Source organism: Littorina saxatilis, linkage group LG16 (assembly GCF_037325665.1).
Source record: "Littorina saxatilis isolate snail1 linkage group LG16, US_GU_Lsax_2.0, whole genome shotgun sequence".
Taxonomy (NCBI): Eukaryota; Metazoa; Mollusca; class Gastropoda; order Littorinimorpha; family Littorinidae; genus Littorina; species Littorina saxatilis.
In genome coordinates, this window is record NC_090260.1 from 23,129,470 (window position 1) to 23,157,128 (window position 27,659).

At 43.8% G+C, this 27,659-nt stretch overlaps 1 protein-coding gene across 1 annotated transcript; it reads right to left on the minus strand.

The window, feature by feature from the left end:
* Nucleotides 1-240: 240 nt before the first annotated feature.
* LOC138950609 (D-beta-hydroxybutyrate dehydrogenase, mitochondrial-like) lies at nt 241-27,659 on the minus strand. The gene is made up of 7 exons (XM_070322317.1): nt 27,565-27,659; nt 16,166-16,417; nt 15,636-15,830; nt 13,843-13,995; nt 12,343-12,536; nt 10,523-10,762; nt 241-608 (listed from the first exon to the last, which is right to left on the minus strand). Exons 2-7 carry the CDS (start codon nt 16,365-16,367, stop codon nt 531-533), a joined length of 1,062 nt encoding a protein of 353 aa, XP_070178418.1. The 5' UTR covers nt 16,368-16,417; nt 27,565-27,659; the 3' UTR covers nt 241-530.

Here is a 27,659-nt window from a genome sequence, read left to right on the forward strand (position 1 = left end):
GTGTCTGTGTGTTATACTGACAGTGAGTGTGCGACGATCTTCTTGACAATCACTGTGAAAGTTGTACATGGTACAGCATGTCTTTTCTAACAGATGACAAAACGATAGAAGAGAGCTGGAGCTGTCCTGCTTGCAAGGCAGGCTTGTTTTTTCTCCACAAACTTCTTGTCATAGGTGAACACAGTCTGCATGCCACTCATTGAACATTCAACAATTTCGACCCCTCCCCCCCTCCCCATCACGAATGTTCAACAGTTCCGCATCCAACCACCCAACAACGGCTGTTACCCCTTCCTCCTTCAGTTTTGCAAAACAATAAAATAAAAAAATGAAGTTCCGAGTCTCCTTATGGGATTATTTTCTTATCATAGGTCAACACATGCCACTAATTGAACATTCACCAATTCAACCCCCCCCCCCCCTATCCATCACGAATGTTCAACAGTTCCTCAGTCCATGCAACCACCCCACACCCCTTTCCTCCTTCAGTTTTGCAAAACACAATTGAAGTTCCGAGTCTCCTCACAGGATTACTTTCTTACCATGACTAGAGTCTGAATCCAGGGCAAGACTTTGTCGGGCACCAGTGGTTTGATCTGACCCAGAACCTGCAGACAAAAACAAGGATATATATACATACACAGCAATGAAAATACAAAACTGCTCAAACGACTCACTTGCGACAATTTCTGAACAATACTGATGTATTTATCTCTCAGTCGTGTGGCTATAGGTCGAAAAGAAGATTGAAATGTTGAAAATCAGTCCACAATAATTATATATATCAAAAATCACTGCAAGAATCTTAAGCGAAATGAAGCGGAGCGCTGTTAAGAGATCAAATAACCAAAGGGAAGTAAGCGCTCTAAATGCACACGACACGTGTAATGGAGTAAGCCAGAGTTACACGGAACCAATCTCCTGGCACCTGAAATGAAGGAGCGACTTTCATCCTATTAACACTTTCATCCTCACTGAAAGAGTTATTAAAACATTCTGTCAACCTGTGAACCTCCTAAAACATGTGGGTGATGTTGAAATCAGTCGTTGTGATGTTATTAAGGCTGGAGTCTAACCCATGAAAAAGTGATAGAAACATTAACAGGAACTTTCAAGTTCAAGGGGGCTGAAACCAGGTATAATCAACATATCAAGAACAAAAAATTAAAAAAAATAAAATAATATGATTCTTAATGCGCTAATTTTCAAGACAACGACTGAAATTTGAGTATACAGCGATGGCCAAATCTCAAAATTTTAAGTCACTGGCCAGGCAGAAATTTTGCTGGCCCGGTTTGTTTGTTTGTTTGCTTAACGCCCAGCCGACCACGAAGAGCCATATCAGGGCGGTGCTGCTTTGACATATAACGTGCGCCACACACGTACAAGACCGAAGTCGCAGTACAGGCTTCATGTCTCACCCAGTCACATTATTCTGACACCGGACCAACCAGTCCTAGCACTAACCCCATAATGCCAGACGCCAGGCGGAGCAGCCACTAGATTGCCAATTTTAAAGTCTTAGGTATGACCCGGCCGGGGTTCGAACCCACGACCTCCCGATCACGGGGCGGACGCCTTACCACTATGCTGGCCCGGTACATACCACAGTTGATCTGCAGTGTTTATATGGCTTTAAACCCCGATATTAAAACCAAAAGTGTTGCATTTGACCAAATGTTTCACTGGCCAGCCGGGCGAGTTGCCAGGCGGTTTCTACAAGCCCGGCGGATTTTTTTACTCGTCCCTGGCGACCGGGTGGACGATTTGGCCATCCCGGGTATGGAGTATCAAACTGCATTTTTCACAAAACGACTGCTGATGAGGTTTCTAAGATTATATTGGGGATATTTAAACGAATCAAATGATCACACCTGAAGAAGAAAAACAAACTTGAACGGGTAAATAGCGAAAAGAACAAGAAATTCCTCCGAGGTAGGAAAAACACCCCCGTCCTTACCATTCTCACTGCCACCAACTGAGAAGGTTATTTCCCTTTGACCATTAATATGTCCCTCTATAAGTCCTTGTAGAATCTTAATCCACCAATAACTCCCTAACCGTGTGTTTGACTGGTCCCAATTTTTGTAAGGACCGTCTCAGGAATGTATAGAACCTATTCACCAAGTTTGGTGACGATCGGTCCGTTCATTCTTGAGATCTATATGCGAACACAAACAAACAAACAAACACATCGACCGAATCCTATACACACCCCTATACCGGGGGTGTAAATATCTGAAACTTTGTCACATCCAAAGGTAGATATCCTCCCTTTAACCACAGTAAATATATGAATATTCCTTGACATGCTTTTACTGACCTTACCTCTATCAATTTTAACTAAAGAAAACGTGCTCTGATCTTCGCCTGAGAAAAAATAATTAAAACGGACATGAACATTTTTATTAGATAGTTTTCATGTAACCTAAAGGATTGCAAAGGACAGAATTAAGAAAACATGAAAAGTTAAGTCGTTATCTATAACATTATGTATGAAACTAAAGTAGGGGGTATTTGACTTTTGTGCACGACCCACCCCTGAATAAATAAGTAAAATTGACAAGAAAACAATATTCGATTTCAGAGCTGAAATACCTGGTTTCAATCACTTGTTTATCAATGCTGCAGACCTGGGAACCCATACGATTTCGGCGTATTTTGTACGCATTGTTGTGTAGAATACGCGGATTACGGTCAATGGGAAAAAAAATACGACGAGAAACATACCTAGACTACTTTTTTTCACAAGCACATCCCGAAACCGATTCAGTATTTTGATACGTGATTACAGTTAACATTGAAAAAAGCATCAAGCAAAACATGCAATGTATTGGTAAACTTAATTAAATTTGCAACGTCAGCACTATGTCCGGAAGCACGGGTTTCAATTGGCCAAACACCTGCAGGCAACAACAGCACTATGTCCGGAAGCACGGGTTTTAATTGGCCAAACACCTGCAGGCAACAACAGCACTATGTCCGGAAGCACGGGTTTCAATTGGCCAAACACCTGCAGGCAACAACAACACTATGTCCGGAAGCACGGGTTTTAATTGGCCAAACACCTGCAGGCAACAACAGCACTATGTCCGGAAGCACGGGTTTCAATTGGCCAAACACCTGCAGGCAACAACAGCACTATGTCCGGAAGCACGGGTTTCAATTGGCCAAACACCTGCAGGCAACGTCAGCAGAGGGGTGGGGGAAAGCGTGAACAGCAAGGCCTATGGACCCGTCTACTCAAGTAACGAACAGCTACCTAGCGACGTTTGAAACTTGGCTGAATACAGAATACAGAATACATCATCTTTAATTGCCCAAGGTTGGGAATTTGTTTTGACATTGTGGTTAAGAAACATTCAATCCAGCCATGTACACCAACACACGCATCTATACACACTGATCAACGACACCAACTAACTGATCAGCGTAGCCAGGTATTAACTGTGATACTTATAAGTAATTATAAGTAACGAACAACTATCTAGCGACGTTTAAAACTTGGCTGAATACAGAATACAGAATCTTTAATTGCCCAAGGTTGGGAATTTGTAAGTAATTATAAATATCTGTATTGACGTACACACAAACAAAACCATTATAACAAGCAAAAGAACTAACTAAAGCAAGTAGGCCTAAAACCAAGCAAGGAAACAAACACTTGAAAGAACAAATCAAACAGGCGCTGCTTATTTACATTTGTCTTTGTTGCGATTTGATCATTCTTCTCCATGACCGCAACACGGTGGCCTAGTGGTAAGGCGTCCGACCAGTGAGCGGGAGGTCGTGGGTTCGAACCCCGGCCGGGTGATACCTAAGACTTTAAAATTGGCAATCTAGTGGCTGCTCCGCCTGGCGTCTGGCATTATGGGGTTAGTGCTAGGACTGGTTGGTCCGGTCAGAGACTATAGAGTATACAGAGACGCGTCATCCTTCTTTGCGCTGCGGTGCGAAACTGAGACCGGCCAGCGCAGCGCGGGAAAAGAGCCACTCCCTGCTGCACAAGGTAGCTCGCGAATAGCGGCTGCTGTCTTAGTTCATGTAAGCGGCCTACGGTATATTTTATTTGAAATGTAATGTCTTAGTTCGTGTATGATTTATTTCATTTGATTTGTGTGCAAATGTCATTATGTCATTGTATATATGTTCACCCCTGTCATAAGGGGCTATGGCCTAAATGAGTAAACAATCCAATCCAATCCAATCTCTCTCTCTCTCTCTCTCTCTCTCTCTGTCTACCCTCTGGACTGGTTTGAGGCTGCAGTGTGTACAGTGTGTGTTTTCACTGTTCCGGTAGAATAGATCTACACGCAGTTCGACGCTACAACTTTTACTGATTTTCCAACATTTAACGAGAGAAAAATTGAAGAAACAATCCTCACCTGCTCTCTTCCTTGGGAAATTTGAACATCCTGAAGCCTTTGGCATGTGCGTTTGAGCAATTGATTCTTTCTTTATTTGGTGTTTAACGTCGTTTTCAACCACGAAGGGTTATATCGCGACGGGTTTGAGCAATTGATGGCCGAACACCATGCCCCACTGCGTTTTCGCGTTGGCGCGGCCATGCTTGTGCAGCACGATATCACTACTGCTGTGAAAAGAGAAAGGAGGTTTTTCCATGTTTCCGCGTGGTGGCGCCACTGGGCATCCGGTCTCACTTTTCAGCACCGCATGGAGCGTCTCTGTTTACTCTACAGTCTCTGGTCCGGTGTCAGAATAATGTGACTGGGTGAGACATGAAGCCTGTGCTGCGACTTCTGTCTTGTGTGTGGCGCACGTTAAATGTCAAAGCAGCACCGCCCTGATATGGCCCTTCGTGGTCGGCTGGGCGTTAAGCAAACAAACAAACAAACAAATGTTTGAGATCTAGAATTGCCCACAAAAAAAGGAAAGCGGCAGCCAAACAACGCTTCACAGATCGAAAATAAACTATAATTAAACTTAGAATGAAAGTCCGATCAGTGGATAGGTCCATTATTCAGTTGGTCTGCTTGCAAAGACATTACCGAAGGCAGAAAGCAAGGAAAACTTGGTTGGAGCATTGCATGCATGCAGTGGCATGTTTGTGAGACAACAGAAAGCAAGTGAAATAACACGCCGTGGATCGTGTAACTCTGCATTTGCGCCACCGCAACTTTTTATCGCTTCACGCCGACGAAGAGGCAAGCTGCGAGGTAGGTCTCTCGAATGATAAATTAAATTGTTAGAATGCTAGGCACTCAGCATGTTCTCAAGTGTTGCATTTCACATACTTATATCCTTAGCTATATTTCTGTATATATTTTTTGATGCTTTGATGGCCCTGGTGATCGTGACGATCTGTTTTTCTTCTCGTTTCCCCATGTTTTGGGCATATTTTCAGTTTCTGCGTCAAATGCAACAAAACGGAGATTACTGGTTATTCTTGGACATGTTCACTGATAACTTTAATGTTTTATGAATCTCCACGTGTAGTTTCTCTGTATATAGTTCCATATATACTTTGCAAGAAGCAGATAAAAACAGAGTGTCAACAACTCTCTGTAATTCGCCACCGCATCAATTCAATGTTAGATGTAACTCGTCACCGCATTTTTTGTTATTCGCCACCGCACTACGCAAATTGTTATTTTCAAACGCAACAACATCGTGGAGGCATTTAAACCTTTATTTTTGTCACAAAACTGACAGCAATTGATAGGAGCATTTTAACTTTAGTGCTGCAAGTTTTAAACTCAGGGGCGTGGCGTGATCTTGCCTATGCAAAGGATTTAAAGGCACCATGAGTTGACAAATCAAACTGTAGTATTTCTTCTTCTTCTTCTTCTTCTTCTTCTTCTTCTTCTTCTTCTTCTTCTTCTTCTTCTCCTTCTACTTCTTCTTCTTCTTCTTCTTCTTCTTCTACTTCTTCTTCTTCTGTATGAAAAGTATGCTTATCTGTACTTGAGTGTATAACCCACATGTACTGGAATGTGCTTTTATATATATATATATATATATATATATGACCCCCCCAAAAAAATCCCTGGGACTGTGAGATTCAAGAGGTTTAGGGTATGATGACATCAATAGGAAATATAACAGTGCTTACCGTAAGAGTGAAAAAAAATACTATATTTACAAGTGGGAAATGCATCGATGACTGCTAGTGATGATCTGAACAGATTACGCAGCAAAATAAAGACACATCAGAACATGAAGACCAACGTTTTCACCAATGAGATTTCACTTCTAGGAAGGCACGCTGATGAAAAGTTTGTCCTCATGTTCTCTTATGCATTCATTTACATTCGGAAGATTGACTACACATACAAGAATGTACAAAAACGTTCCGCATGGTTTGAACATTACTTAGTGTAAGGTGACGAATGGCAGGATGGATAGCGTACTGCCCCTATGATCCGCTTGATTTCCTTGGCCTCGGGTTCAATCCCTTGCCGGGACAGTTCATAAAGTGAATTTGGGTTTACGCTATGCATTAAAAGCTTGTCGTCAGTGGTTTTCTTCCGGGTCCTACCAGTTTGTTTTCCTCCACCATTTCAAAAATGTAAATTAATTGTGCCCATCTGCAAAAATTAAAAACAAGAAGAGCAAACGCTCGATCGAGTCACTTTCGCAGTTCTGAATATTATATGAGGCATCAGATGGACAGGAAGAAATTGCTATTCACAACACAATGAGTCACGTTCACATAAAATTTGAGCCCGGTCACTTTTATAGTTTCCGAGAAAAGCCCAACGTTAAGTTGTGTGTTGCCGAACAGAAAAGGCTAGTTATCTCCCTTGTTTTTCTGATAACGTTCGTAAAAGGCTACAGATGTAAATACTTTGATGTAAAGAATAATCCTACAAAGTTTCAATCACATCCGATGAACTTTGTCAAAGATATAAAATGTCTAATTTTTCCTTTGACGCTGACCTGTGACCTTGAAAAAGTCAAAGGTCAACGAAACCATCGTTAAAGTGTAGAGGTCATTGGAGGTCACGACTAAACAAAATATGAGCCCGATCGCTTTGATAGTTTCCGAGAAAAGATATAAAATGTCTAATTTTTCCTTTGACGCTGACCTTGAAAAAGGTCAAAGGTCAACGAAACCATCGTTAAAGTGTAGAGGTCATTGGAGGTCACGACTAAACAAAATATGAGCCCGATCGCTTTGATAGTTTCCGAGAAAAGTCCAACGTTAAGGTGGTGTCTACGGACGGCCGGCCGGACGGCCGGCCGGACGGCCGGCCGGCCGGCCGGACAGACTAACACTGACCGATTACATAGAGTCACTTTTTCTCAAGTGACTCAAAAAATTATCTTTCCAAATTCTGATTTCCTAATTGCAGCTTTAATCCTTCGTACCACATGGTGAGTGTGTGTTGTACGATTGTCACCATGTGAGCGTACGTGTTGAAACAAAGCGCCGCACTTTGAGCTCGTAATGAGAAATCGCGCGTATTAAATTTAATTATTATTATTATTATTAGTTACTGGCAAGCTGCTCAGATCAGCCCCCCCTCCCCCGCACACAAACACAACTGATTTTATATCAGTGAAACTAACCCCTGTATGCATTTTTTTTCTCAATTTATTTATTTAATTTATTTATTCTGTTTTTACAACCCACTGCCAAAACATTTCAATTTTGTTTGTAGTGGACATGTTTCTACATCCCCTGACCATGATCATTTTCATTTCTGATGTCTGATTTCTTTGTCTCCTCCATTTTATTTTTTTAAAGGCATATGCTTGTTGCAATGCACTCCACAATCTTTATCAATGTTTATGTCACACAGGATTGGAACCAAATTGTGGGGCCAAATACCACATAATTCTAAAATTCTTAAGCTTCGTTGGTGTTTATGTGTGTGAAATAATTCTAAAATTCAGTCATTCCTATTACCAGCGACAACACAAAAACTCATCAGTTTGACGCTGGAAGAGAAAAGAACGCCTCTGACAGACGTGACTTCTTCTTCTGCGTTCGACGGTTGTGTCTAGGGTCGTAGTTCCGCTGCTGTCGTGAACTGGAACGTCGCTTTCAGGTCTTCTGACGTTCCCCAGAGTGACAGACGTGACGTTTTTCGGGAAAGAAGAATGACGAAGAATGTGGGAGTGAAACGCCGCCAGGTGCGTCTCAGAAACGTGTTCTACAAAAGCTGAACTATACACTGAACTGAACAACTCCAAATCAATATTTTCAATTGGAAGTGACAGAATCACTGAACTCTTCAACATATTATGCAATTCATTAGACAAGTTGCGGTGGCGAATAACATCCAAGACGTGAAATTGCGGTGGCGAATTACACCAAGCATCGGTGGCGTATAACATGAAGTCTAATTGTTTGTGTTTTCTTTTGCCGCGTGCGTCACCCAAAGACAAAATTGTGCAACATCATTCATCAAGAATACAAAGGACATGTTTAGCTCACAGGATATCATCACGGGAATGCATCAACTAGTGCTGTTTCGTTGAAGTTACGAAGGAAGAGACAAATCGTGCAATTTTTACTACAATTCCAGCAGAAATCGGACTTCTGAACTGCCGAAACCTGACATTTCGACTAAAAAAGCACGTGCCTTAGACCTTGAGTATATACTTCTTTAAAATGTACTAATGAAGAATCTAGATGATGCCTGAAAGTCCTACAAATTTTCATTTTCTGTGAGAGACCTACCTTGCAGCTTGCCTCTTCGTCGGCGTGAAGCGATAAAAAGTTGCGGTGGCGCAAATGCAGAGTTACACGATCCACGGCGTGAATAAAGCTGAAGAAATATTATTGCATTCATAAAGAAAGCAAGGGAAGCTTGGCAAAAGCATTATTGTTATTGCATTATTGTTATTGCATTATTGTTATTACATTATTGTTATTGCATTGTTGTTATTGCATTGTTGTTATTGCATTATTGTTATTGCATTGTTGTTATTGCATTATTGTTATTGCATTATTGTTATTGCATTGCATGCAATTACATTACCGAGGAAAAAAGCAAAGTACATTTTAACAGAAGCATCATTATTGCATTCTTTGCAGTAACATCATTCAGGAAGCAAGCAAAGTAATTAAATTTGGGCAGAAGAATTATCATTGCATTGCATGCAGTGACATTACTGACGGAAGAAAGCAACGGAAAGTTGGCTGTAGAATTATCAATGCATGACGGAGACATTGCTGAGGAAGGAAGCAAGGGGAACTTGGCAGAAGAATCATTATTGCATTTGTTTGTTTGTTTGTTTGTTTGCTTAACGCCCAGCCGACCACGAAGGGCCATATCAGGGCGGTGCTGCTTTGACATATAACGTGCGCCACACACAAGACAGAAGTCGCAGCACAGGCTTCATGTCTCACCCAGTCACATTATTCTGACACCGGACCAACCAGTCCTAGCACTAACCCCATAATGCCAGACGCCAGGCGGAGCAGCCACTAGATTGCCAATTTTAAAGTCTTAGGTATGACCCGGCCGGGGTTCGAACCCACGACCTCCCGATCACGGGGCGGACGCCTTACCACTAGGCCAACCGTGCCGGTATCATTATTGCATACGTCTACATGACGGACAAAAGAAAGCAAAGAAAGCTTAGCTAAAAGTTTTCAGGTTGTTTTTGTACAAAATATTTTTTTAATTTATTTATTTAGCTTTAAGCCCACAGGGGTTTGACTCTAGTAATATAACAAAACAAAACAAAAATGCTCACACTGGTCGCCCAACAATCATACTGTGAAAATGACCCCAACTTTGTGCAGACTCTCTTCGGTGTCCGAACACCCCCGTGTGCACACATGCGCACGAAAAAGATCCCACGTTCACAGCGAAAGTCTCAGGGCTTGGAAAACACGAAGACACGCATGCATCATCTCTCGTCTCTGAATATCATGATCGTATCTCGATACTTTGACGAGACAAACCCAATGCTGGTGTGTCGAAGAAGACAGCCACAGCGGGCTTGTTCGAATCAAAGTAACACACCATATCTTCAGCGTATTACCAATACCTGTCCCAATATAGACCAGTTGGTCTAAGAGGACGTTAAACCCTAATAGAAGAAGAGAAGAATAGAAAATGACCCAAACGTAAATAGGGGGAAACGTATCACTTTCTCAGTCGTTAATAAAGGTAGAGCTTTCAAACTTCTTGAGTTGTATTACCTCTAGAAATGACCTAAGTCTGGTCACAGAGGGGGGGGGGGGGGGGGGGGGGCGATACGAACGAAATTATAGTTGTCTTGAAACATTTAAGGAGAGATACGGAACCGAATGCGTCTAATTCATTTTAACATTAAAATGACAAAGGTGCATCGTATGAACATTCTTATTGTTGCTTTTTCTGTGTATGTGTGTGTTAATTGGTTGGAAACAGAACCGAATGATTTTTCTTCATCTTTAAAGGCCAAGATCGGCTCGTATGCTGGCACGACAGATGAAAGCTTTTTTCGTGTCTGGGCTACATCTGGTGTCGATGGCAACGCTAAAGTCTAGCTCTGTGGCATTCTATAGTAACGAGGCTTTGTAGCCTAGAGACGAATGTTCGACTTTTAAGCTACTCACGATGCCCCAGTCGACGGGTCCAGTAGTTCCATGCACAGGGTAGCGGTGGGCGGGGCGCGTGCTGAGCAGCGCGTGCATGACGGCGTGAACGACGGGAGTGACGTCAGAGGGTGAGTAGTCCTTGCTGCCCACGAACTTCTGCACGACGTCGTCCACCGTCCTCTGACCGTGGTAGGTCATCTGCACCTCCTCCGTGCAGCGCTGGAGGTCACGCTCCAGTGACGCTCGCATGGCGTCCACCTGCACAGGTAAAGGTGAGATCGTGAAGATGATATAACGTGAGATGAGGTAAGGTAAAGGAAGGTAGGGTAAGGCAGGGTACGGTTAGGTTAGGTAAGATATGGTAGGGTCAGGTAGGGTAAGATAAGTAGGGTAATGTTGTTTTATGAATGGTAATGTAAGGTAAGGCAAGGTGGTTCAATGTAAGATAATGGAAGGTTAGGTAAGTAAGGTAAAGTAGGGTAAGATGCTGTTCACCTTGTCTGAACAGATGGAGCGTGGTAAAGGTTATATATCTATATCTATGTACGGCTTGTCTGTCTGTCTGTCTGTCTGTCGGTCACTTCGCGATGCACGGCCAAAGTTCTCGATGGATCTGCTTCAAATTTGGTGGGCATATTCAGGTAGACCCAAAACACAATCTGGTCGATGAAAATTTTCAACACGTGCTCTCAGCGCGCAGCGCTGAACCGATTTTCGTTTTTCTGTACATCCATTCCCAGTAACTCTTCCTTATCTTCTCCAGTGTTTTGCGCGTTTATCTCCCTTCCTTCGTACCCGGTATTCGGCTCTACTTCTTCCCGGCGAAGCCGGTTACCCGGCTTGGTACCCGGCGAAGCGGGTATTCATCTAGTATATATATACAGGGTGACACGAAAAAAACAGATCCCACCAAAAGTTTAATATTTTCTGAAATAATCAGCCGATTCTTTTATTTTTTCAGGTGAGCCAAGCTGAAATGATGTTCTAACAGCCCACCAAGTTTGAGCTTCAAGATGTCATGGACAACGGAGCATAAGACATTTATAGTCGAGGCCTATTTTCGCCGGCGAACAGATTTGCTCGGGCTGCGCACAACAGACTCTCTGACTGAATCAATATTCCTCGGTGTCCTTGCTGATTTAGGTCGACCAGAGTGGGATCCCCTGTTAGGGTTTTTACTATTGAGGTTATTGACAGTCCCATGGTCTCTGAACTTATCCCTCCATCCATAGATAACTGATTTAACAGGAAAGTCTCTACGTCCAAACTGTCTTTTGAATTCCAGTTGAGCAGCGTGGATAGAATTCGACCGAAAATAGGCCTCGACTATAAATGTCTTATGCTCCGTTGTCCATGACATCTTGAAGCTCAAACTTGGTGGGCTGTTAGAACATCATTTCAGCTTGGCTCACCTGAAAAAATAAAAGAATCGGCTGATTATTTCAGAAAATATTAAACTTTTGGTGGGATCTGTTTTTTTCGTGTCACCCTGTATATATATATATATATATATGTGTGTGTGTGTGTGTGTGTGTGTGTGTGTGTGTGTGTGTGTGTGTGTGTGTGTGTGTGTGTGTGCTTGGATGTATTCGAGTGTATATACGTCTCCATATGTATGTGCGCGCATGCGTTCGGGCGTGCCTCACGTGCTTCGTCGTCTCTCTCTCTCTGTCTGTCTCTGTCTGTCTGTCTGTGTGTGTGTGTGTGTGTGTGTGTGTGTGTGTGTGTGTGTGTGTGTGTGTGTGTGGGTGGGTGTGTGTGTCTCTCTCTCTCTCTCTCTTTCTCTCTCTCACCCCACCCCCCAATAGCAACACCAACATCTATTCCCAAACACTCACCGCCTGCGGGTTAATAATGGCGGTTGCGGCCCCGAAGTGTCCGGGCTGTAGGATGCAGACAGTGACGTCAAAGCGTGTCATCTCTTCCTGTAAGACGTCACTGAAGGTCTCGATGCCGTGCTTGGCGATGCAGTAAGCGGCGGAGTTGGCTGGGGACATCATGCCTCGGTCACTGGACATGGTCACCACACGCCCTGCGCAACACAGCCCAGCAGAAAGAGAAATTCAAGTTTGACGCCCTCACGGGCGCAGTGGCCTCGTGGATAAGAAATCGGCTTCCTTATCGGAAGGTCGTGAGTTCAAATCACGGCCGCGGCCGCCTGGTGAGTTAAGGGTGGACATTTTTCCGATCTCCCAGGTGAACTTGTGTGCAGACCTGCTAGTGACTTAACCCCCTTCATGGGTACACGCAAGCACAAGACCAAGTGCGCGCGCAAAAGATCCTGTTATCCATTTCAGAGTTCGGTGGGTTACAGAGACACGAAAATACCCAGCACGCTTCCACCGAAAGCGGCGTATGGCTGCCTGAATGGTGGGGTAAAAACGTTCATACACGTAAACACCCACTCGTGCAACAGCATGAGTGAACGTGGGAGTTTCAGCCCATAAACGAAGAAGAAAAAAAAAGAAGTTTTGCGCCCTCACGGCAAAGCCATTGGGGGCATGTTCTTGGGTTTTTACCCCGACTTTAGATGAGACACACAACAAGTGTATGCGTGTAGGTAGTATGATATCTGCCATATATATCTGCACTTATGGCAGAATGACCGAGGTCTTTTTTTGTGCCACTGTGGTGACACGGGGGTGGGACATGGATACCGCCGCTGGGTCTACACATAAAGTTAACCCGTGTCCGTCTCAACCAGGATTCAAATCCGCGAACCTAGGATCACAGGTCCCGTGCTCTACCCCTGAGCTACCTAGGATCACAGGTCCCGTGTTCTACCCCTGAGCTACCTAGGATCACAGGTCCCGTGCTCTACCCCTGAGCTACCCGGGCCCCCGAACACAGCCCGGCACGATTAGGGTTTGGTTTTATAAGTTGATCCCGAAAGTACACCCACTTTTATGTTTCCAAATGTTCACATATTTCTGGTTGAAGTACAGAAGAAACGCTACATTTTATGACAAGTTGAGGTACACAAAGGGACGTAAGCGCTTTAAATGCATACGACATAATTATACAACAAGAGAAACCCTAAATGAGAGTTGTGCGGAACCAAACTCCTTGCACCTGAGGGAATAACGAGCATTGAAACGAACAAGCGACTTTATTCCTCATATCTTAAATCAGCGCTCTGCCTCACTGATGTGATTAAGTTTCTCTTTATAAGGATTTCAATGTTAATGACATCTATTTGTCAATCTAGTGCAAGCTAGGAATGCAAAATGGCCGACCCTTATTTTGTGTCCTGACCGGCGGAATTCACAAGGTGTGTTTGTTGGAGGGTGAGTGCATGATGCATGAGTCGTAGGGAAACGCGGCGTGGAAGTACTGACCTTTAGCTTGACGTATGAGGGGCAGGAAGGCCTTGGTGACGCGCACAGTGCCGAACAGCATGACGTCAGCCACATGACGAAACGTGTCCATGCTCATCAGCTCCACAGGGGCCTGACGATTGAAGCCGGCGTTGTTCACCACCGCCCACAGCCCTGGAACACACACGGGTAACATGATCCATAGACCAAATAGCCTGGACCGCCAACTCGTCACGTGACCCTTCGAGGTTACGACTCTCGACTTTCAGGGGCGCGTCGCGTTGAAAGGCGAGCGATTCGAAGACAGTGAAAAGAAAGCACGCTCCAGTTATTTGTGACAATGGGAGGTGACAATGGACTGGATTTTCCAAAACTCCAAACTAAACTTAACAAAACTCATCGAAAAACATGTTCCATATGCGCTTTTGCTGAGTTTATTTTAGCATTTTCAGAACTTACCTCGGCAACTTCGTCCATGTTTACAATCGACACCGGATATCACGTCCCCCTGATTTCTGAAAGGCTTGTAAGCGTAGGTTCCTAAATGCGAGAGGCCGCTACCTCGTAATAGAGAGAAAGAGCGGAGAGAGAGCTAAGTTGGCGGTCCAGGATAAATGGTCTATGCATGATCCCACGATTGTTTTTTTACCCCCCCCCCCCCTTCCGTAAAGGCGGTCCTTCCTTGAGCCCGAAGTCGACTTCGCGAAGTCTTGTTACCGAAACCTCAGTGCTAAAGCTTCATGCGGCCAGCATTGCGAAGTCTTGTTACCGAAACCTCAGTGCTAAAGCTTCATGCGGCCAGCTTTGCGAAGTCTTGTTACCGAAACCTCAGTGCTAAAGCTTCATGCGGCCAGCTTTGCGAAGTCTTGTTACCGAAACCTCAGTGCTAAAGCTTCATGCGGCCAGCTTTGCGAAGTCTTGTTACCGAAACCTCAGTGCTAAAGCTTCATGCGGCCAGCTTTGCGAAGTATACTTCGCGTAGTGGACTTCGCCCAGTTGAGGACAGGCTCTATAGCTCTGTCTTTCAGTCGCAGTTGATCATATCTGGAACAAACTCCCTTTGTCTCTACGTCTCAGTCCATCTCTGCCTTCCTTCAAAGCAAATCTCAAGACTCACCTCTTCAGAGAAGCATTCTAGAAGGTTAATGTTGATGATGTAGTTGTCGCGACCCTGTGAATGTGCATTGTCGGATGAACAATGTTTACTGTGTGTGTGTGTGTGTGTGTGTGTGTGTGTGTGTGTGTGTGTGTGTGTGTGTGTGCGTGTGTGTGCGTGTGTGTGGGCATGTGTGGGTGTGTGTGTGTGTGTGTGCATTATAATTGTTGTGTATACTGAGAGTTCGTTCCTGTAAGAGCCTCTGGATTTTTGTAACATTTATGTTTTGTTTTTGGTTTTGTTGTAAAGTGTTTATGATTGTGTTCTATTCCGTCAATGGCGTCATTCTGGTAATGATATTGTTATTGCTTTTGTAAAGCGCTTTGTGTGTTCGAAAGCGCTATAGAAATCACCATTATTATTATTATTACTATAGCTTTCAATCTGTCTGTTTGTTTGTATGTTCGCATTAAGATCTCAGGTGTTCAGTAAAGTCCAACGAATTAATAGAATGTGCAGTTGAGAGAAGACTCCAGTTTCTGCACTGCGGAATCCCCATTATTTTTAGGACCCACTGACACTCCCTAGATTTCCAGATTTTATTCAACGATCGCCTGTAAATGTAGCTCCATGTTGCGACCAACTTGGACCTCCCTTCCTCCTTCCTCCCGCCACCGCCCCCACCCTCTACCCCAAGGTGCCTGTGATTTCACCATACCTTTATCATCACAGAGTTTGGTGACTTCTTCCAACGCCGCCTGGATGCTGTCGTCACTGGTGACGTCAAGCTGCAGCACGTGCACCCGTTTGATTGCGGCCAGGCGTGACGCCCCCTCGCTGTCCTTGTTCAGACACCCAGCTACCACCGTCAGGCCTCGCTGGGCGGCCGCCACTGCAGACTCGTGGCCAATACCTGCATAAAATGGAGATATAAGTAGGTTTAGATGAAATGTTTTAATTTTGTTTCCGCCTAGAGACTCGTTTTTGTGTGTTTGAGTAAGGAGAAAGGGTGTGTGTGTGTGTGCTAGGAGTTTTGGTTTGGTGTGCTGAATCAGACATGGAGAAACAGAGGCAGACAGATAGACAGGCAGACCGACCGACAGACATACCGATCAAAAGACAGACAGACAGACAGACACACAGACACACACACACACACACACACACACACACACACACATTCACACACACACACACACACATACACCCAACCCACAATTGCATGAACCAAAACATCAACAAACCTACCCGTATCACATCCAGTGATGAGCACCACCCGTCCATCCACGGGTAGACAGCTGTCCAGGTGCCGAGCCACGAAGCGACACGACATCATCACCCCCACCACCACCAGCGTCAGCAGCAACACCGACGACAACAGCATCCACATCGTGTACAGCACAACCACCACCCCGAAGGCGTGACACGCACCTAGCAGTAGCCGCTCCATTCTGGGCTGTGTGTTCGTTGACGGCGGGCCTTGTCTACTCTTTGCCTGTCCTACAAATTGATGCAGGTACAATAGGCAGACAGAGAGACAGACAGACGGACGCAGACACAGATAATCATGCATTCATGCACTTGAACAAAGACACACGCACGGACATATAAACGGACGCACACACACACACCCGCACGCGTCCACACACACACACACACACACAAGCACACACACACACACACACATACGCACGCACGCACGCACACGCGCGCAGGAACACGCACACACACACACACACACACACACACACACACACACACACACACACACACACACACACACACACACACACACACACACACACACTGATTTCGAGTACCATCCTAGATTATCAAAATTGTTATCAATGCATTTTGAACTTTGAGTATTAATTAACAGCTATTGTGTTTTCAGCGTAGCAATAGGGTCCAATATTTAGACGATACAAGTATAATGCCGACGAGTCGAAGACGAGTCGCATTATACCCAATATTGACGGACTGTGTGATGATATCTTCTGCTATGGTCTGTTGAGACAGTCATATCAAAATCGAGACCGGAGGTCGAGATTTTGATATCACTGTCGAAACAGACCAATAGCAGAAGATATCATCACACAGTCAGTCAATGTTAGATATATTGCTAATTCTCTGGACATTTTGTATTTACTGTAAAGAAATTACAAAAGTATTTGTCTCAGTTTTGGCTGTTCCATATCCCTCCCTCTGATTATATCATTTCTTTTTGTTCACTCTTTTCTTGTACTTTTCAGTATTTTAAAATGTCTTTTGTCACTTGCTCAACTAAATTCTGGGATCATTACATTTTCATATATATGTGTTTGTTTTTAATTTTAGGTGTTTTTGTTTTTGAAGTGGGGAAGCAATAAAGAGGTCGTCGATATCAAAACTCATATCGACGAAAATGTCGTCGATATCACTTTTGCACTGAGCTCAGTTTTTCCCAATTGACCAATGGAAATCCACGTAACATATGAAATAGAAATATCACTTGTTCGAGACTAAATATTAACAGCTATTGTGTTTTCAGCGTAGCAATAGGGTCCGATATTTAGACGAGACAAGTATAATGCCGACGAGTCGAAGACGAGTCGCATTATACTTGTTCGAGTCTAAATATCGGACCCTATTGCTACGCTGAAAACACAATAGCGATTATATAGCTGTTATGACCTTGATTTGTTGTTCCAAACTTACAAAATGACAGTTTTTGCGTCGATGCGTTGATCTCAGGTTTTGATAGCAGACAAACTTCTTACGCGCATCATGTTCGCGCAGACATGCACACCGCTACACGCTTTCTGACTTTGGAAGAAAAACTGACTCCAAGTGCATTCGATTTCACAACACAGTTGTTGAAACAGCTTTTTAAGTTGTCAGTGTATGCTGTTGTCGATAGAAACATCGCCGTGGTACAGATAGGTAAACCGGAACCATGCGTCTTTGTTATTGACAATATGCCGCTTTTGGATATTGAGAAAAATGGCCGACTTCCGTAGCATTATGCTTTGATGATCGGAAGAGACCATCCAATCACAGCCCCCGAATTCCCCCACGTGTTCATCAGAATAGCTATATAGGACCCTATTGCTACGCTGAAAACACAATAGCGATTATATAGCTGTTCTGACCTTGATTTGTTGTTCTAAACTTACAAAATGACAGTTTTTGCGTCGATGCGTTGATCTCAGGTTTTGATAGCAGACGCCGTTTCTTATGCGTATTAGTTTTGCGCAGGCGCCACACTGACTTTGGAAAAAAACCTCGATTTGACAACACAGCTGTTAAACAGTTTTTTTATTAGTTCATTCGTATACAACACAAAGAAGTTTGAGTTTTCTAATTTTGAACAAGACTACTTATGAAGAAGATCAAAACACAACACCAACGGAAAACTAGAAACAACTGAAGAACTGGGATGCAACACGGGGAGAAGAAGAGAACAGCTATAATCCGTACAACGCGAGCAGACGGCAGCGAAGTTTTCAGTTTGGGTGAATGGCATTTAAACTTGTCTCGTCATGAAGCGAATTTTTCAACCTCAGTTTTAAACGACTACATGAATGTTAGTGCCATGGGTTGTACATCAATACTTCAGAGGGAAAGTGGGGTATTTAGTGTGGAGTTACGAGATAAGCCAAAGCCGAATGTGAAAGTTTGTGTCAGTCTACAACAGTGAGCTCACACATGGCACACAAAAACGCTGTTCCGTTTTACTCCCCTGTTTGTACTACATCTTTCGACTTTGGGCATTTTGTGGTGTTTAGGGACAGAAACGCGTAGTCCTGTTTCATCGGGAAGTTAGCAGAAAAGGGTTGCTATCGACATTTGTAAAGCTGAAAAACATTCCCGAGAAGAATTTCAAGTTGTCAGTGTATGCTGTTGTCGATTGAAACATCGCCGCGTGGTACAGATGGGTAAACCGGAACCATGCGTCTTTGTTATTGCCAATATGCTTTTGGATATTGGCAAAAATGGCCGACTTCCGAAGCATTATGCTTTGATGATCGGAAGAGACCATCCAATCACAGCCCCCGAATTCCCCCACGTGTCCATCAGAATAGCTATATATATACTATGATGATGTTTGAGTCAGCTTGAGAACAATGATATTACTTTTGTTATCTCATTTCCAAACTATAAAGCAGAAGCAGAAGCTCTCATGCAGGCCGCCTCCTTGGTTCAGGACTCCGCAGACCCTTGCTACCAAGTTGTCTTCCTCTCGGACGCCCTTTCAGTCCTTCAGGCCCTAGAGAACGACAAACTCCCACAGCTGGCCAAAGCATTACAGATGGTCAGACAAACCAGAAGAGTTGTCCTCCAGTGGATACCAGCACACTGTGGGATACCAGGAAATGAAAGGGCAGATGAGCTGGCGAAAGAAGGAGCCGTGGAAGACCAACCTGAAAACAGTGTCAGCTTTAGTGAGCAGAAAACAATCATCAAGGCATTGATGAGGCCAAGGACAAACAGAGATGACCACCACACAATGTCCAGAGAGCAGCAAGTAAAACTCATCAGGCTGCGTACTGGCCACAACAGGCTCAATGCTCACATGAACCGAAAGTTCAAGCTGGCGTCATCACCAACCTGTGCCTGCGGTCAAGAAGACCAAACAGCGGAACACATCTTACAGCGATGTCCCTTACTAGATGAGGAACGAAAAGAAGTGTGGCGCTCACCAACTCCCTTGCAGACCAAACTATACCACACCGGTGACACTGTGACGGTTCCCCTACGCTTTGTGTTCGGTGCCCTGACCCTTTGTTTTCGGTTCCCACTCGGTTCCCACACGCCAAAATTCGCGGACAAAACATCCATTTATGGTAGTATTACGCAATGTTGCTCTCTGAGAATGGTCTTGTTAGATCTGTGAGTGTTTACACTACATGCCTAGGTGCTGTTGGATTGAAGGTTTTGGATATTTTAGCCGTTATTAGGTAGAATGCCTTCCACTTTACTGCAAAACTGCATAATTCGTAGCATCGGCAAGAAATATCCTACCAAAAAATGCCTGCTTGGAACTGTCGTTGGTCCAGCAAAAAGTTCAACATGTCTGTAGCAGACAGCCCAAGTTTCAAGATTGTAGGGCCATCCAAACAGCCGTAATAATAAAAACAACAAAAGTAGTCAGTGAAATTGGCTGTGTTCGGTCCCCACACACTTTTGTGACGTAGGCGTGACGGTTCCCATAATTCATTGTGTCGGTCCCCACTTTCTGTGTCGGACCCCACTTTCGACCTAATTTCTCTGTGACGGACCCCACAACCAGCCTATTTTGTGTCGGTCCCCACACCTTCTTGGATTTATGACTTGCCGGTTATTTGTATCATTGCATTCATTGAATCTAATTGTCTCGGAGTTATTTTTCAGCAAAAACCGGCAAGGCAGCACCTTTTGTGATACCAAGTAAGTCAGATGACATCAGTATGTGTGTGTATGTGTGTGTGAGAGAGAGAGAGAGAGAGAGAGAGAGAGAGAGAGAGAGAGAGAGAGAGAGAGAGAGAGAGAGAGAGAGACTAACTTTATTAGTTTATGCCACAAATAATATATAACATTATTTATCTCTGGGACGGTTCCCAGTATACCAGCAAATTATGTGTTGATCCACCCACACCTTCTTGAACTGGCCTTCCCAATATCTACTCTTAGTCTTACGGCCTTGGAGATATGCAATTTGGCACATTTTTAAAATAAAAGATCCACCTATCGTATGTGAGATTCAGTTTTCAGAGCAAAATGCTGCCCAGGGACTTCTAGTGGTGATTGAAAAAAAAAGAGTACTTGCCTGTGTCAAGTATGTGTCTTTATCCACGCTTGTTGTAAGAGGCAACTTTTCCCAGCTCCTTGTGTTCATGACTGCTTTCTCTTAAAATTAATTACTTTATGACAGTCAGAATACAATGGAACAAGGCTACATAAACCCTGACAGCCTACGACAACGGCCCGACTAAGGCTCAACACCGCGCCAATAAATTCAGCATTGGGCCAATGTTGGGCCATGATTGCTCCGTTTTCGTAGGCTATCAGGGTCAAAGATACATATTGGTAAACTAGTAAAATACATGTTCAGCATCATCAGCAATACCACAAAAGGATTAAAACAAGAAATTCCTCCGATAGGAACTACACCCCCGTCAAAGGGAAATAACCTTCTCAGTTGGTGGCAGTGAGAATGGTTATTTCCCTTTGACCAACGGGGGGGGGGGGGGGGGGGGGGGGGGTCCGTCTATACCAGGCCTTGTATAATTTTAATCCACCAATAACTCCCTAACCGTGTGTTTGACTGGTCCCAATTTTTGTAAGGACCGTCTCAGAAATGTATAGAACCTGTTCACCAAGTTTGGTGACGATCGGTCCGTTCATTCTTGAGATCTACTTGCGAACACAAACACATCGAGTGAAACCTATACACACCCCTATACCGGGGGTGTAAAAATCCTATTAGCTGTATGTCAGCGGCACAATGCAACCAGAACCAGCGTTTATGTGGAGTGATCGGGTGCTGGTCACTACCGCGAGCGTCACTACCGCGAGTACCACTACCGCGTCTCACACTAAAGTTGTGTTTCCGTACCCGCGATAGCGTTTTTCCAGCGGTGCGACGAAAATCAAGCACATAGAAAATGACCAGGAGTGTTTCCACACGCGCGACGCGTTAGCGGCGCGACAAGCGGCAAGCGACGCGATTTTTTTGAAAGGGTCCTGGAGCGATTTTTTCGCGTTGTCGCGCGGCAACGCGGGAGTTTACAGATTTTACCGCATGTTTAAAACGCAAGTACGGAAACACGTCACGCGTTTGCGCGCGTTTTCTTTTGTCGCTGCCGCTGTCGCGGGTACGGAAACAGAACTTACCGCGAGTACGACACTACCGCGAGTACGACACTACCGCGAGTATAACACTACCGCGTGTCACACTACCGCGAGTATAACATTACCGCGTGTCATTTTATGACTTCCATGGCTGAAGGCAAAGGTTGAAATGTTTCCTTGAAATATAAAACAAAAAGGCCTGGGCTCGTATTCTTGAAAAAGCTGCAAAATTGTGTCCTTTAAAGTCAAACTGTCGTTTAACTACCGTCCGGTATTTATTTTTACTGCCCAGTAATTATTTATTTTTCCCCGGTATTAATGTGTGTCTGGCGGAAGGTCGGCAGCTACCAGAATTGGTTATTTTTAGAATTGGAGATTCCTCATGCTTGCTCCTCTCTACAAACAATATTTGAACAAGATTTATTCTTGAAAAAGCTGCAACTCATATACTGGCCTGTAAAACTCAACTGCTAAGTGTTATTTTTGAAACACCGGTAAGTCCTTACCGGGTTGTCTCCGAGCTGTAAAGTTAGAGGACCCCTCCCCCTCCTGTAAAGTCGCTACCTGTCAGTAACTTCACCAACACTGTCCATTAAAACCGTCAAGTTCGAATAAATCTTGTTCAAATATTGTTTGTAGATTTATGTCCCTCATGGACACACATTGGTGTCATTTAAGCACCGATGCATTGCGGTCAAATACGAGCTTCTGCTCGCGAAAGATTTCAACCGATGCTCGATCATAACGGCGTGTTGCAAAAGCGTGCTTGCGTCTTGTTTAATGCATTACAGTGGCGAGCATTTGGTGTCTGATTCCGTAGCCGAACGGTTGTCGAATTCGCTTGATGCGCAATTGAGTCGAGTACGAATCGCCATCAGGCCTTACTTTTTTTTTTTTTTACTCTTTGTCGTTAATTTTGTTTGTTTTTGTTTATTTTCTTCGTGTTCATAAGAGTACGTTGTAATATCAAAATGGATTTAAAAAATTAATTTTAGGCGAGAATGAGTTTTTTTTAAAAATTGATGGTTAACATGATATTACCGTTAACTACCTTGTATACGCCCACCCACCCTATGTACCAGTTTTGCCCAAAAGTGGGGGGTGGGCGTTTACTAGGTACTATACCCTTGGCAGGAGCGGGTCCTTAGCTAGAAAAACGATATTTTGGTCATTTGTCATAGAAGTGTTCAAAGGATGCGTTATTGCACAAAACTCCCCCCCCCACACACACACACACACACACACACACACACACACACACACACTAACACTAACACTAACACACAAAATCAACCTCTTCAGACATCACTTCCCGCCAAAGATGAAGCTTTGAAGATGAAGACCATTGTTGGAGCAGTCCGCGGTACAAGCCATCAACAACTGTACGACGAGTCAGGCTTTATTTCACTTTAAGAGAGGCGTAAACGTTCAAAATTGGTATTATTTCACAAGATTGTACACCGTAAGGTGCCAAACTACTTACTTGCGATATTGCCACCATTAATATCAACTAATAATCCGTATCGCCAGCGCAGACCTTTAGATAGGAAAGTTCCATCGTTTAACACTGAATTATACAAAAACTTATTTCTCCCATCTACAACACAACTCTGGAATTCTTTACCAGACTACATAAAACTTAGTAAGTCCCTCAAGCACTTTTTGTCAAAAAACGATTTAAGTCTGTCGTGTTATTGGTATTCTGGAGATCGCATATCACAAACAATTCACTGTAAGCTTAGGCTATGTATAAGTCATCTTAATAACGATCTAGTGAGACGACACGTTGCTACAGATGCAACTTGTGACTGCGGATTTCCGTCCGAAACCGTAAAACACTTCCTATTGGATTGTCCAAATTATCGCGAAGCACGTCAAGAAACCATACATACTCTCCCTAACCACAGTATTCACCTCCCCCACCTTCTAAATGGAGACAGACAGTATTCTCTAGATTTGAACAGGAACATTTTTTCAAGAGTACACTCGTTCATTGAACGTTCAGGCCGCTTTGGGCAAACCAGAATCAATGCTCCACAAGCCGGACAACAACTTTAATTTCTGCACAACTCCTACCCATCCCTCTTCTTTTTATTCCTTTTCTTCCCCTCCTTCCTTCCTCTTACTGTCTTTCTTTATAATGATTATGCAACGTTTATTATGTTATGATAATTTTGGATGATTAATGAGATGAGGATGATTATAATGATGATGCTTTGGATTTCCAATTTGGTTTATTTAGACAAATTGTTCAGCCGTTACCGCCTTACGTTATAATATCCATGCAGGAACACCACTATAAGCTTCTAGCTTGTTGCTGTTACCTGTGTCTTTTGTATACATGTCATGATTGTAACATTTGTTGAAATAAACTTATGAAGCTTTCGTTTCTTCTTTTTCCTCCCAGTCAAAAATGTATTGCGATTCTCTAGCCACTCCAGAAACCTTTTTCTGTCCAATCCCCGAAGCATGTCTAAGGAAAGGAAACAATTGAAAAACAACAATAACAGCAGACTGAATAATCTTTATTTATTTTCCTTGTCTACTAGTCCACTGGTCGAAACTGGGGGGTGGGCGTTTACTAGGTACTATACCATGTACACCTGCATGCAACTGAGGTTTATAAAAAAAATAAAAATAAAATCTCCCCGTGTTTTTATTTCATTCAGTTTGTTTGGGTTGTTGCTATTGACTTTGAAACTGACACACCGGCGAAAACGCCGGTAACGCGTGCGCAGAGAAGAGCAAGCATCGGGAATCTTCAATTCTAAAAATAACCAACTGGTAGCTGCCGACCTTCCGCTAGACACACATGAATACCGGGGAAAAATAAATAATTACTGGGCAGTAAAAATAAATACCGGGCGGTAGTTAAACGACAGTTTGACTTTGAAGGACACAATGTTGCAGCTTTTTAGCCAGCGTGTCAGTTTCAAAGTCAATAGCAACTACCCAAACAAACTGAATGAAATAAAAACACAGGGAGACCCTTTTTATTTATTTTTTATTTTTTTGTTTTTAATCTCAGTTGCATGCAGGTGGCTGCTACCGCATTTTAGGTGGGTTTTTTTTCTCTCTCACCTTTGTTTTTTTAAGCGGGAAGCATCCTTCTTCATGGTTATTTATTTAAATTTTTTAATCCAAATGTTTACATGTTAAAGTTAACAAACTTTATCAATAAACGAATATCATGTCAACCAAAGATTTTAAAAAACAACAACATTGCAGCCTAAAAAAATTTTTTTAAATCAATTTTGCTATTATAACGTACTCTTTTGCACATGAAGAAAATAAACAAAAAACAAAAAAACCAAAGAATAAAAAAAAAAAATTACGGGCACTTGGAGATTTGAACTCGACTCAATTACGCATCAGGCGAACGAGAGAACCGTTCGACCACGGAAACAGTTGAAAATAACCGGACACTGTAATGCATTAAAGAAGACGCTAGCACGCTTTCACCACAAGCCGGTATGATCGAGCATCGGTTGAAATCTTTCGCGAGCGGTATCTCGTATTTGTCCGCAATGCATTGGTGCTTAAATGACACCAATGTGTGTCCAGTGAGGGACATAAATCTACAAACAATATTTTAACAAGATTTATTCAAAATTGACGGTTTTAGAGGAGGGGGATGGGTCCTCCAACTTTACAGCTCGGAGACACCCAGGTAAGTCTTTCCCGGAGTTTCATGAATAACACTTAGCGGACTTATCGAGCGGAAGTGGTTTTACAGGCCGGTATATGAGTTGCAGCTGTTTCAAGAATACGAGCCCTGGTCTGTTCTCTGAACACTAATTCAATGTTTGTCATGCTAACCAAGAACTCAAAACGATCAGAACACACTATCAGAATACATATAGAATGGGTTGCTTCCAATCAAAGCCGTTAGAACACAAACTCACAAGAAGTAAGTTTGCATGCGTTCTCTCTACGGTTATGGTACTCGCGGTTGTGGTACGCGCGGTAGTGTGACACGCGGCAGTGTTATACTCGCGGTAGTGTCGTACTCGCGGTAGTGTGACACGCGGTAGTGTTACACGCGGTAGTGTCGTACTCGCCGTAGTGTGACACGCGGTAGTGACGCTCGCGGTAGTGTCGCATAACCGGAGTCAGTGATCTGGAAAGGTGTCAATCTCTCTCTCTCTCTCTCTCTCTCTCTCTCACTCACTCTCTCTCTCTCTCTCTCTCACACACACACACACACACACACACACACACACACACACACACACACACACACACACACACACACACACACATACTGATGTCATCTGACTTACTTGGTATCACAAAAGGTGCTGCCTTGCCGGTTTTTGCTGAAAAATAACTCCGAGACAATTAGATTCAATGAATACAATGATACAAGTAACCGGCAAGTCATAAATCCAAGAAGGTGTGGGGACCGACACAAAATAGGCTGGTTGTGGGGTCCGTCACAGAGAAATTAGGTCGAAAGTGGGGTTCGACACAGAAAGTGGGGACCGACACAATGAATTATGGGAACCGTCACGCCTACGTCACAAAACTGTGTGGGGACCGAACACAGCCAATTTCACTGACTACTTTTGTTGTTTTTATTATTACGGCTGTTTGGATGGCCCTACAATCTTGAAACTTGGGCTGTCTGCTACAGACATGTTGAACTTTTTGCTGGACCAACGACAGTTCCAAGCAGGCATTTTTTGGTAGGATATTTCTTGCCGATGCTACGAATTATGCAGTTTTGCAGTAAAGTGGAAGGCATTCTACCTAATAACGGCTAAAATATCCAAAACCTTCAATCCAACAGCACCTAGGCATGTAGTGTAAACACTCACAGATCTAACAAGACCATTCTCAGAGAGCAACATTGCGTAATACTACCATAAATGGATGTTTTGTCCGCGAATTTTGGCGTGTGGGAACCGAGTGGGAACCGAACACAAAGGGTCAGGGCACCGAACACAAAGCGTAGGGGAACCGTCACAGTGTCACCGGTGTGTATACGGCAGTCGACAGGAGTTGGAGAAAACGACAACATTTATCACCAATGCTGGACTGATTGTGTAACCTCTGCGAACGCCAAGAAGAAGAAGAAGAAGTTATCTCATTTCCGCGACTTTGCCGTTTCTTGTTCTTGCTCTCCGCAACCTCTGTATTGTGTCTGTGTTGGAGACGTGGTGTTTGTGTGTGTGTGTGTGTGTGTGTGTGGTGTGTTAGTGTCAGTGTGTGTGGTGTGAGTGTGTGTTCAGTGTCAGTGTGTGTGTGGTGTGTGTTGGAGACGTGGTGTTTGTGTGTGTGTGTGTGTGTGTGGTGTGAGTGTGTGTGTGGTGTGAGTGTGTGTGTGCCAGTGTGTGTGGTGTGAGTGTGTGTGTGGTGTGTGTGTGTGGTGTGAGTGTATGTGTCACAGTGTGAGTGTGTGTTTGTCAGCTGAGTGTGTGTGCCGGTGTGTGTGTGTGTGTGGTGTGAGTGTGTGGTGTGAATGTGTTTGTCAGTGTGTGTGTGGTGTGGGTGTGTGTGTGTGTGGTGAGTGTGTGTGTGTTTGTGTGCGTGTGTGTGTGTGTGTGTGTGTGTGTGTGCGTGTGTGTGTGTGTCAGTGTGTGTGTGTCAGTGTAAGTGTTGTACGCGTGTGTTGTGCGTGCAAGCCGGTGTAGTGTGAGCAGACGCATGTCTGTGCAGTGTGCTCATCATGTGCATTTATCCGAGAATAATGTACTTCACTACTTGCCTGTGTTTCACGCTGGGTCGATGCAAGAGAGAGAGACTGAGAGAGACAGAGAGTGAGATAAAAAAAACCAAAGTTAATCTTACATTTTAAACATAAACTAGCACAAGTAGCTTAAAACACTTACCCGATGTGAGAGAATATCAAACTCGATGAAAAGCGCTTCAATTCACGCATCACACACACACACAGACTGCGTGTTGAGACAACGTGTTCGTGTAG